Below are 12,717 nucleotides of genomic sequence, written 5' to 3'. Positions count from 1 at the left end.
TTCAGCTTTCTCATTATTGTTTATGAATAGTTGCACACAACTCTAACATGTTTTACACAGGTCTTGTAGAACAGTTGTAACCACTACACAGGTCTTGTGGAACAGTTGTAACCACATACAATGCAAGCTAGGGGCTTTTCCAATTTTGCCTTACATGCTACAATTTTTTTGGCATTCAGCATTAAAAAATGTTATAACAAAAAAATACTCTGCAGCACGCCTTACAGACACTGTGCAAGCAGATGCAAGAAGGTGGAGGGGACTGTCCCCACAGCAAGCTTGCTTGACCTCAATGTGATGCTGTCAGCAAAGGTTCCCATCACTAACTGTGTGATACTGTATGAGTGGCAAAAGGACTGAGCCAATGCGCCTGCTGGTTCTCATCCATTCTGCCTTTCCAATGCGATTACATGGACAATGGGATTTAGTTGGAAGAATGGAAGGCCCATGGAGCAGACTGGGAAATGACCCTGCGAAGGTCAAAATTTGCTCACAGTATTTGTAACAACAACAGAGCTCCAGGCATGTTCTCTACACAAAACAGCTAAGAAATAAACAACCACCCTTATCATAGGAACACAGTATACTATAAGTATAGTATACATATACATACTGTGGCATGTTGGTAGTATACAGACTTTCACTATAGCACTATTACAGGGTGATCACAGTTGGCTCCTTCCCTAGAGTGCAAAGAAACGTGGCCTGGTTAGGTTGTTTTAATTTTAATTTTCAATATTATACTGAAAAGTACATAATGATCTACACTATACAGAAAAAAATTACTACTTTTGAATTAACCAGTTATCCTACAGAAACCAAAAGCATCTCTCCAATATGAGATACTGTTGTGGTTTGCATGCAAAGCAGACACAGAAGGTGCAATGACATCTTAAGGCATTTTATACAAATAGGTACCCATTGGCTGCCCACACTAAAGAGTGCATCAAATAACTATGCAAAATAATCTTGTATAGGTTAGAAACATATGCTGCACAACACAGAGAGTTACCTTTAAAAGAAAACAATTTACATGATATACAGTATATGTAACTGAACCCCCTATTGATATATAGTCACCAAATTTGAAGCAAATATGTCCAGTATAAAACTAACAATACTATTAGTTATACTATTGGAATTTTTTTATTTCTCTATTTAAATCCATTTGACCTTACTTTAAACTAGGGTCTTTAGTGTTGTTGAATTCCTGCTCAATTCTACCCTTCAACACACAGCCAACCCCAGCTTATATCTCAAATGTTTTGTTTTTTTTTGCAAGCCACAGCAGGCTAGTGTCACTGGCAGTGAAATCCAAATAAAATGCAAGGCCCCTTTTTCTGTTTTTATTCATATCATAAATTTTCAGGACAATTGAAAAAGAACTGCTGTTGCTAAAGGCAGGCTGTGCAGCAAAGTGCAGTATCCTGTTTCAAAGATTCTAGACTGATGTAAAAAATTACTTAACCAGTGCTAGCTACTGCCTGACCGCCCGCGCCTCACTAATTATCCTTCACATACTGTATGTGTTTCTAAAATCATTTTGTAAAAAAGAAGGTAAAAAGGTGGGCATTTGTATGTTTTAAAAAATATTGGAAGTATATCTTGTTAACTACAATACCAGCCTTTTATAAAACGGTTTCTGAAATGCTAGTTTCTGCTTTAACTTTACACATTTCCTGAAAGATCACCTTTACAACAGGTTTAAACTTGGAATAACCTAAAATACACAACAAAATACAGTGTGGGCTTCTGCTACCCATACCAGCCTCATCGAATAACACATTATCATTATTATTATCATCATTATTTTTATTATTAACATACAAGAACACCATATTAAAAAAGTGAAACTTCAATTAGGAACTACACAGTCAACAACTAGAACATTCCAATAGAAAATAAAATGCAACATAAGGAAAACAAAAGATTTAAAATGCAATTATTTAAAATGATTATCCCTGCCACACCTTCCTGATGTGGTCAACTACCTGAAGGTGATTCTCTCTAAATCAGGGTGTTATTGCTAATTTAGAATTACACTCTCATAGACCTTCCTTGCAGCAGTTTCAGCTTTTACAACACACCTCTCGACTCTGGTTAGCTTGTGGCATAGTTGTGATATGGTTGGTTGTAGATAGATGAATGTGGTCCAACCTATGTGCCTGGAAACAAGATGGAATCCAATTGGTTGCGACAATGCGGGGTAGACTGCCGATTGGCTCTGTTAATTTAGCTTGGTATTAAATAATCCTAAACTGTGTATTTATCTGTACAGGCCTTGCTTAACAGGACTTTGATCCAATAGGAATTAAAGTTGTGTTTCTTGCAGCTTTAAAGCAAATCAGACTTCAAGCTTGGGGGAATTCACTGTAGGGAGTAAGTGTGGTATTTATTGTAAATGATCATGCTTTGGTAATTTTATATAGGCTTTAAAGCATTTTATTTTAGTTTGAGTACACAGACTATATCTACACTGTATGAACTTGCTAATTCAAGGCAACTCACTTGTACTTAAAAAAATTAACTCTGTTCTGCTAGTAAGTGCATGTGGCCAGATATAATACTGTACACCACTCGCATTACAGAAACAAAACCAATTCAGCTTAGGACAAGTGGGTATATTGTTTAAGATGTTTGTTTATTCCGGTCTTCAATGAAACTAGAAGTAAACATTTTTCGAAAGGAGAAAACCCCACATTACCGGAATGATGACACCACCTTACGCTTTTTTTGTAATACCTACAAAACTACAAGAGGAGGATACCAAGAGGACTAGCACACTATTCATGACCATTTTAAAACACTGGGATTGGAATGGGTTAAGTGGTTTCATAAACAGATCCTCAAATGAAATGAAACTCTTCCACCGGCCTGCCATTCTCAATAAAGCAAAGCGCATTTATTAATGCTCGTAGAGTATCTCTTTTCAGAATCTACCCGAGAGCAGTGTTTGCTTGACGTTGCCCCGGCTCTGCTAATTGTTTAGGATTTGTTTGAAAAGTTAAATGTGAATCTAGCGTGCCAGAAGTGCAGTCAGAAAGCTCTTTTAAAACATACCATTGCTCTTGATCACAAACATTACAGCTGATATTTATCAGAGCATCTCTCCTGGTCTACCAGTGACCTTTAATAAAGTTGCCAGTGCAGTACATCACACTATAATTTACTATGTCTAGGTTTGCCTCTTCATAACTCAGTTATAATGGAAGCACAAAACACTGTGCTGTATGGTTATTATGGGCACTTACAGTGAAGTGTTATTGCAGTTTTTTCGCAGCTTTAAATGGACCAATATAAAAGACAGCACTCCACGGCAGCAATTCAAGTGGTATTTGTTGTAAATGGTCATGCTTTGGTAGTTTTTTTAAGGCTTTAAACAAAAAGGAGCATTTTATTTCATGAGCTTGAGTACACAGACTATATGAGGTACACTTACCGTTCCGCATGTTCGGTTTTTATCGTAGCACATTTTTCCATGGAATTTTTTGGAGTTTATTTTACAAATATTAAAATAGTGATAAAATCCGTAGAAACATCGGTAAAATATCAGGAAATAAAATTCTCAGTATACACACTTTACCAGTGGAATATGATAGCAGTTGTGGTTTCTGATTAAGTTTTGATATGTATGACGAAGCAGAATGTGTGCAAGTCGAAGCCCATGTTTACATATCAGCCCTCGTTTATTCCCTAGGTACAGTACATCACAACTGACTTTATGATTAAAACATTGGGATTTTGAGAATCCGAGGCAAAAATCGTGAATTCCTTTCATCCTTTAAGTAGATTAACTGCCTATTTTAATTACGTAGTATTAATCTAAATTAACATGCAAGGATCATAAGACAAATATTAAGTCCAGCTAAGAATATTAAAATTGTAATAGTTTGCACAGATAAATGGCTCTGAAAAATGTTGTACAGCTATCGCAAGATGACAAAAGGGTACAGCGTGAGGAAAATGCTTTTCTACACTCTGTAAAACACTACGGACATTGATGTTGAAGCAGAAGTAATGTTTGACATTAACTGCCTTTATTAACAGGAAGCAGAAGTACTATTTTATTAAACATACTAAGTTTGTACTACATGTGGCTGTATTAGTCACACCATGAGGTTTGGTTCGTGTACAACAAATGGATGCATTTTATTTATGTACCAATTGTCATTAGTCAATAGCACAGTAGTTGCTCATGATATCAGGATCCTATCATTAGCATGAGCAGCTGCTCTATTCACCATTATTCATTACTGATGAATAGCATTCACTGCATCATCTGTTTGCAGATATTACATCTTCAGGTAACCACCATTGCAACGCATTAAAAAAAAGCAATGTGTATTGTTATTACTGTATGCTGTACATAAGCTTATTATTAGTTATATTAACCCTTTAGGGTAAGCCAATCTCCATTCAGAATTGCTAAGGGGACATACAGTATGTTTTATGCTTGAAATAACACAGGTCAGTTTTTTTGTGCTGTATTTTAAGCTCTGCATATTCCCCTGTAATTGAGTTTATATAAAATATGTCTTTATGGTCACCGGCTCTTATCAGTCCGTATTTTATTAGTTGTAATTTTGCTTGGTCTCATCTTGCACAATCCTGAGAAAGATCAGCTGAGTTTTCAAGTGACAAGTCATGCATATAGTTAGTCTCACTTTTGATAACACTGTCCCAAATCATTCTAAAATGTGTCTCGCTTCTCTCTTTCGGTGTCTGGTGTGAATGTTTTTTTTTTTTTGTCGTCAGGGAAGACAAGTACAGCCCTCATGATCACAGGCACATAGAACTGTACAGTATTGGGAAACGGGTGACATTTTGACCCATTCAGACTATAAATAATCATTTCACCTCAAAAGCAAATACTGTTGGCATAAGAACACAAAGCAATGTGACAATTCCCACTGGGCCAATTTGATCCAGTTTTGGCCAGTCAAGCAATTATAACAAAAACAGTGGTGATGTCACCTCAAATAATCTGAACACAACTGTAGTTATTACATGTATCCTTAGGAACTCATACTTTCACAGAACTGAATTGGCATGGCACACACACACACACACACACACACACTTCTTAAATTAGTTACCTTTTTGTTAGCATGAGAGAACATGTTAGAGAATGGGATTAAGGGTGTTGGTTTCCAAAACAAAACGTAATCACAGACTAAGGTCAATTTGTTTTCAATGGATTGATCTTTGGCACGTGTGAACCTGAACAGTACTGTATATACCGCTTCAAACCAGGCTTGCTAACAAACCTGCTGCTCCACCTTTCACAAGCATTCAGTCTCGCTTTCTTAATGGCAAGGTAGTAAATCAACCACCTTACACTATGTTGTATGCTTGAAACAGTGCAGGGCAGTTTGTTTGTGCTGTATTTTAATCACTCTATATGTATAGTATAATAAAACATCTTTTTGGTCACCTGCTCTTACCAGTCAATATTTTGTCACTTGTAAAATTTGCTTGGCGTCTTGAACAATCTTGAGAGGGATCTGTACAGTACTGGATATTCAGCTTCAAACCAGTCTTCCAGCATTGCAGACTGCTCCCACTATTAGCTAGGAGTGTTACATGTCTTAAATACTTGTTGCCCAATGTTAACAAGCCTTCCTATTGCTTTTTTTTTCTAGTGTAAACACAGCTCATCAGGACTATCTCAAAACAAATCTTGGGGAAATAAAGAAAGCCAGAGTTCACCATGTGTTGCTTGCTTGAAAGCTTAGTTTATGACAACCTAGGTACTAAGGAAATCAGCTGTTTTAATGGCTGCTAGTGTTCAAAATACATCACCAAATTTTTTTCAAAGCACAACCCTTTTAGGTTCAAGAGGCCTCCAAAAGATCAGAGCAATCATAAAAATTGACCAATAGAACTGAGTCAATAGAAGACCAATAGAAGTCAGGCCAGCCCCTAAATCGACCAACAGAATTGAAGAGTCTTCCTGTGACTAATCTCTGACTGCAAGTAAAGCCTTGGTTACTGTAACTCTTAAAGCTGCGGTGTGCACTGTGCTTCATCGGAAACCAGCTATTATTGGCTTGCCTCGTTACAACTACACATGCTTGAAAAACTGTTTAGAAGCTTAGTGTAATTAGTTTTGAAGATAAGAGACCTGTTAAAATAATGTTGCCCAAGTCAGCCCTGATTGCAGTAAATCCTACTCATTCCCTTGCAGAACTCATTTTCTAACATGCTTCTAAAACTCACCTAAACCGCACAACAGGTCGCTTAGCAACGTAAAACAGGAGTTAAAACACATGTGCAACCGGGATTCTTGTTGTGCGGTTCTCTCCACTCCTTACTGATTTTATTTTAAGTTTATTCTCTGTGCATTCTTGCCCACTATTTTGAGTGTCACAACCATCAAAGCATCAGCTATCGGCTCAATAACTCCACAAAATGAACACAGCCCAGGGTCTTATTCACAAGAAGCAGCTTAATTTACAACATCCTCATTCACTGAAGCGCCCCTTTTCCTTTGAATTTAAGGTATGTGGTCTCCAAAATACAGCATCATAGGGTATTGTGTGCTAAAATCACTGCAGACAACACTGGCAACGCACTTGTTCATCGATTTGTAGCACAGCTAATGGTAGCCATAACAATGAGTGTCCGACTACTTATGACAATGGAAATTATACTTTAATAAATCCTTGGCCATTTGTAAGGATTACCCACCTGGCTCAGTGCCTGGTTCAGAGTTTTATTCAAGTACAGAGAAATTGTAAGAATAAAACCAAGCTAGAAAGTTAAACATCTAAGAAGCTGCTGCAGTATTACAGGGGGCTGTAAAACTACTACAGAATGTGGAAACCATCACTAGACACATCACAAAAGATTGCACATTCTGGGTAACATGGAGGAAAAAATCCATGATACTCAGCAAACCACTTGGGTTCTACTCAAAATGCAGCACTACTGTATTATGAGGGCAGCCATGTCACATGAACCTGCTAAATGTTTCTGATCTGTGTTACTGAACAAGCCAATCAATAACTGTACATAGGTTACTTCCAGTGATATGTCAGTCCTAGTTTCTAGCACGGTCACTCTATTTCAAGACAGCTGGCTAAATGGAAGTGCCTCACAATTGCACAGTGAATCAAGGAGCTGTTACTCTTGTTTAGTTCGTATCTTGAAAGTCCTGTATACTGTACATGTACCTATTTTGGTGTTCCATTGAGCATATGTACATTTTGATTTACATACTTGATATAGTATAGAAAACCGGGGATTCCCACATTAGTAAGGCAGCACATGCACTTGACCTGTAGCTTGAATTGGCTACAGCAGCTGTGGAGGTGTTACTATTGGTCAGTAATATTTCATATATTTTATGGGGTTGTGGAGTAGAAGAACAGTGACCAATGAGAACATTAATATAGATACTATACACAAGAATCAAAAGTGTTTTTTTTGTTTTTTTTTTTTAATTAAAAAAAGGTACAAATCCCTGGGAGTCCTATTCCTTGTCAGGAAATTATCCAAGTGCTAGAAAAGAATGATAGCCCTTGACAAGGACATGATTGATATAATCTCCCTGAATTTGTCTCTAAATGGGCTTCAAAGTCAAAGAACATACTCTTAGAACACAGTGTAAACAGGAGGTTTAGAGCTTAATGTTTTCTTGTTCTTCATCAGCTAATTTGCCTGGCTAATCTGTGACGCCACAGCCCTGATGGGACAACCAGCAAGAACACTCAGAGCAGCGGAATTTTAAACAAAGCATTTCTGTTACAACAGCAGCCGTAATTGATGCGGCATTCAAGGGCAGTAATTTACTTTAGATCTCAACAGATCTGTGTGGAATGCCTGGTCGCAGGGCTGCAGCGAAAGTGGAACAGCATCATTAACTGTCTGGAAACAGTTTGGAATGGTCCGATAAAGGGAATTTAACTGAACAAGACTGAAGGTCAGGGCTTCTTTTATGTTTTAATAAGCAAGGGGATTGCGTGGAGGTGTGTGTGTGTGTGTGTGTGTTGCCTCATTGTTGTAGTTTCAGGTATTTTATGGAAAGGTCGATGCGGTTTCTAGTTTGGTGTGCTTCACACAGCAGACGGAACAGTGTGTTTGATCCTTCCTGCACAGAGAAGAGATGTGTTCCTATTTGTTCTGCGATCAGAATATTTCAAACCACCAGAGTTCAAGGGTCACAGAATCACATGACATTTTACAATGAGGAAGTGACTTGCAGTAACAGTTTACAGCTAGCAGTGCACTTTGTAGCTCAAAAGCTTCGCTCAGGTAAAAAGTGTTCAATATAAATCCGCTCAGAATACCTCAGAATGAGTGAACACACATGCTTGTGACATATTCCTCGTGACATTTTGGGGGAAATGTCCAGCAGAGGAAAAGTTAATGAATCATTAAACAATACTGTGGCCAAACCCGAGTCAAGCAGACTTTGGTTAATGGAGTCATGTTATATGGCTAGTCACAGTCTACTTTGATTTACCGTTTTGCATAGAATTCTGTTTAAAAAAAAAAAAGAAACTGGGGGGGGGGGGGTGAAACATGTCCAAAAATGGTCTTTTTGCCATTATAGTAGAAATTAGAGGAGGCTAGCCCTGCTCTTGATAGAAGACAGAACATAACAATTCCAAACAAGGCTCAGGTTGCCGTTTGTCTTGGCTGAAAACTGGAAAGAATAAACTTGCTGGCTACACTGGTGCATTGAGGACCTGTGGCTGCCAGTTTTACAAGACAGGGCATAATTTAAGGCTCACATTGTTTATCAGTTCGAGTCATTCCAGCTTTTAGTTAGTTTAAAATCAGACACACCTGAGCTCAGCTGGACACAATTACCTGTGCCAAACAACGTCCAAACCACAGAATCCGATTTAACCCTCCCCACACCATTCTGATAGTCGTGCTAAAAAAGGTTTTTCAAGTTTCATCCTAACTGAATAAGTGGTTCTCATACAGACACGTTCGGACAAACATTCTCCTTTTACCCCCGTGGTTATGATTCTGTTATACTCAATAACTTGTAACAACTTGTGCTAAAAAAATAAATAAATGATCTTCATCACAGCATACTTATGTAAGCCTGCCTCCACTCTATTCATTGATATGCATCCCCAGTGGGGATAATAGTAATTGTTCTCATATTAACACCAAGAACCTCCTTAACTACAAATGCACCTATAACTTTAACTTAAGCACTACCTTGCGTACGGCAGGTTAACTTGAAGTGTATGCTCTTCAAGTCATAAAACCCAACAGGTAAATAAACAAAGAGGCCTCAAACCTTGCATGCGGTCTTCTATCCTGTGGATCAGCTCGTAAGACTTGCACCGGTCCAACAGGGTCCGGATAGCTGGAAGAGGGTCAAGGACAATGGTCTCTGGATGGGCTTCAATGTAGTCCTGAAATCATTCAAAACATATTGCTAAGACCTTTAGGAGCAGATGAATGTTATTATAAAACCTGTGCATCTCATTAAAACCACAAACAAAGAATAGAAGTAAAACTAAATGATAAAACACTGCGATTCTTCAATTCATTCCTTATCGTAGACTACAATGAATATACATAAGAGTATGCCACTTCTCATGTCCCCAAAACTACTCCCTGTGAATGAATGAATGAATGAATGAATGAATGAATGAACAAACATTTATATAAATCCTATTCTGAGCGGATAGGAGAACAGTGTTGTTTTGCATGCCCCTCCTATCCTTAGCCTTTCTTTTTAAGGTGTCCAGTGCATGCAGTGGCTTCTGAAAATGTAAACCAAACTAAACTAAACTAAATTAAACTAAACTAATCTCAAAGCTGTATCGAACCCAGGCCTAGCAATAAAACATTGCATCACGCTGCATCCATCTTCCACAAGTCTTGCACCTTAACAAAAGATAATGAAGCACGTAACACCGTGTAACAAAATTATTTATTTATTTTTTGTTCCTGGGTAGTAAGTGTTATTTCCTAATTGCTTATGCCTCAAAAGTATAGCAAATGGCTATTATTCCCCACAAACTTTGCTTTTGTGACCAGGACAGTGATATTTTGAAATTTACCTATTTTCCAGAACATTCCAGATAGATTCAGTGCTGAGTAAACTTGGAGTAACTTCTAGAACTTTCCAGTAATATAAATAGTAGTTTAAATACAGGGTCCGTAAGCCCACCAATTCAGTTTAGTTCCAGCTGCCTAAGTGGATACATATCTGCATTTTTCTGAGATGGCATCAAGAGGCTGCAAGCACCCGGCAGACGCATTTTGCTATGTCTGCGGCCAATTTATCAAGACGAGAGCGAAAAAAGTACTCCGTGGAAGCATCTGCTAAGATGTGTGAGGCCTACAAGGCATATTTCGGCATGCCTGTCGGGGATCAAGACAAACCCTGGGCACCTCATTTCACCTGCGAGCACTGCAAAAAAACTCTGGAAGGTAAGATGGACAATTGTTGCTCGGAATTTTATGTTATAAAATTTGTTAATTTTTAAAATTGTAAAAGTTTTTAATTTTAAAATGTTTTACAATTTTCAATGTTATTGAAAAAATATATCCTTTATGAAAAATGTTGCGAGAATCTCTTACACATTAATCATGGGTGAAATAAATGTATTTTTGTAGGATGGTACAGAGGGGAAAAGAGAGCCATGAAGTTCGCTATCCCAAGAATTTGGCGGGAACCCACTGACCACTCAAGCAACTGCTACTTCTGCATGGTGGACCCTTCCAAACGTCGGACTGGCAAGAATGCACCTGCTATCATGTATCCGGACCTTCCTTCATCCATCGCCCCGGTGCCACACTGCCATGAGCTCCCCGTACCCACTCCTCCGGAGAGAGAGCAGACGTCTTTAGAAGAGAGCAGCAAGTCAGAGAGCGAGGAAGACGTTGTAGATCCAGATGACAATTTCAGAGGTGGAGCTGAGGAGAGAAACCCATACTACCCCAACCAAAAAGACTACTCACTTCTAAATCTTTTGTAATCATTTTTGTATTACTTTAGTATAAATACATGTTAATTTGGATTCATATGTTGTTTTTTTCTGACTTTATGTGAACGAAAAGACACAAATTTGCCCGTTTTCTCATTGGAAATAGGTACATTTCAAAATATCACTGTCCTGGTCACCAAAGCAAAGTTTGTGGGGAATAATAGCCATTTTCTATACTTTTGAGACATAAGCAATTAGGAAATAACACTTACTACCCAGGAACAAAAATTGTGTTACATAGTGTAATGAATCCATTCAGTCCTACTATAGTGTTCAAACACTGCAAGAGCTCCTGCAAAAACAAATAAATCATTCAGACCAAGGCACCATCCAAACAAAATTGCAGTGTCAGCTCCACTCCATTTCCACAGGCTCACTGTAAAGGAGCACAATCACCATTAATATCTTAATAATACTACAGCACAGCACTCTCCTTCCTTAATGTCTAAAACCTGCAACTCTCTCTTTTTTTTCGCCACAAAGTTATAAGATTATTACTAGAATAATTACACTGCCATAAAAGATTATGACAGTGGGAATATTGCAGCAGAATGAGATAAACTAATAATAATAATAATAATAATAATAATAATAATAATAATAATAATAATAATAATAATAAATGTAAGAAAAGTGTTTCAGCATGACTAGGGAATGGAATTGGGAAGTTTCACAAGTAGTCAGGTTTCCTGTTTTTCAAAGCTTCCTTTATTTGGAATCCTTTACCTAGCTGCGATCCAAACCTGAGTTCAGCCAAACTCAACAGATCCTCGTAAACTTTTTTTTCTTTCTTAAAGCAGCACATAACAGAACCATTTATTATTAAGACACCTATATATTCCACAAATTATAAAATGACTAATGGGAATTCCAACAAGTGAACCAACTTCTGTAGAGGCGTTTCCCGTTTGCGGTTGAGGACATAAACCACTAATGTGATTGAAGAAATTGTGCCTTGGCAGGTGTGACGTTGTCAGACAAGGTGAGAAAGTGCCTGAAGGTGATGAAAAGCCCCCCCCCCCCCCCCCCAAAGTGGGGGATGACCTTGACGAATTGCGCTCTTGCCATTTTAAAACATGTTTTATGGGCTTTCAGATGAAATGACCCATAACCAACTATGAGCTAGATACTGTCAAGATACTGGGTCAATGAGCATCCATCACAGTTTAATCACAACTGGATAACTAGTATCAACACCTCCATCACTTGTATGGATTAGGTCACCTGTGGGTCTCAGAATTGTGTTACCCACACTGTCACACTAACTAAAATGTTTGTCTACAGGACTTAAGTTTCTTTGAAAAATTAAAAACACACCCGTCTTTCAAAAGTAGGAGACAGGCATTGTGAATTACACCGCACTAGAGAAGTTTTCCAAAACAACAATGTATTCTGTATGTATATAAATCAACAAGCTGGCCAAAATACACACGGCTCTGGCTTAAACTAATGTAGAAGAAAGAACATAAGGCCTGCTTTTAGTCTACTACAGACATTGCATTAAATACATACATCCTCAGAGAAAATTTGAAATAAGAACTTAGATAAGTGGTGCTCTTATTCCCAAGGAAAGAAAAATGGCTTCAGATTGTGGTCAAAAAATGAATTGGATCCGTAGGTAAAAGCATATCCTTCTTACAGCAAGAGATGTCCACACTTAGTTTCCACCAGTCTCTTTATTTTGACTGCAAGAGTCAATGACCGTTTTAGTGGCTAATTTTGTTCCACAGACAATAGGCCACTGACAGACTAG

At 38.0% G+C, this 12,717-nt stretch overlaps 1 protein-coding gene across 2 annotated transcripts in view; it reads right to left on the bottom strand.

Annotated features, from left to right (window-relative positions):
- LOC131698659 (inositol-tetrakisphosphate 1-kinase-like) overlaps positions 1 to 12,717 on the bottom strand; it is a 59,036-nt gene that overhangs the window by 12,718 nt on the left and 33,601 nt on the right. Inside the window, exons 1-2 of one of the 2 annotated variants that reach the window (XM_058991537.1) lie at positions 10,726 to 11,525; positions 9,263 to 9,380 (exon numbers count right to left, since the gene is read on the bottom strand). In XM_058991537.1, coding sequence (XP_058847520.1) covers positions 9,263 to 9,269 — 7 coding nt within the window. In that variant the 5' untranslated portion in view covers positions 9,270 to 9,380; positions 10,726 to 11,525. Of the gene's footprint in view, positions 1 to 9,262; positions 9,381 to 10,725; positions 11,526 to 12,717 lie in introns of those variants that run through there. The other variant, XM_058991536.1, reaches the window with a different exon arrangement.

The sequence above is a fragment of the Acipenser ruthenus genome, chromosome 18 (assembly GCF_902713425.1).
Source record: "Acipenser ruthenus chromosome 18, fAciRut3.2 maternal haplotype, whole genome shotgun sequence".
Lineage (NCBI taxonomy): Eukaryota > Metazoa > Chordata > Actinopteri > Acipenseriformes > Acipenseridae > Acipenser > Acipenser ruthenus.
The sequence above is the reverse complement of the archived record's forward strand: the minus strand, read 5'-3'. Positions and strand labels throughout refer to the sequence as shown.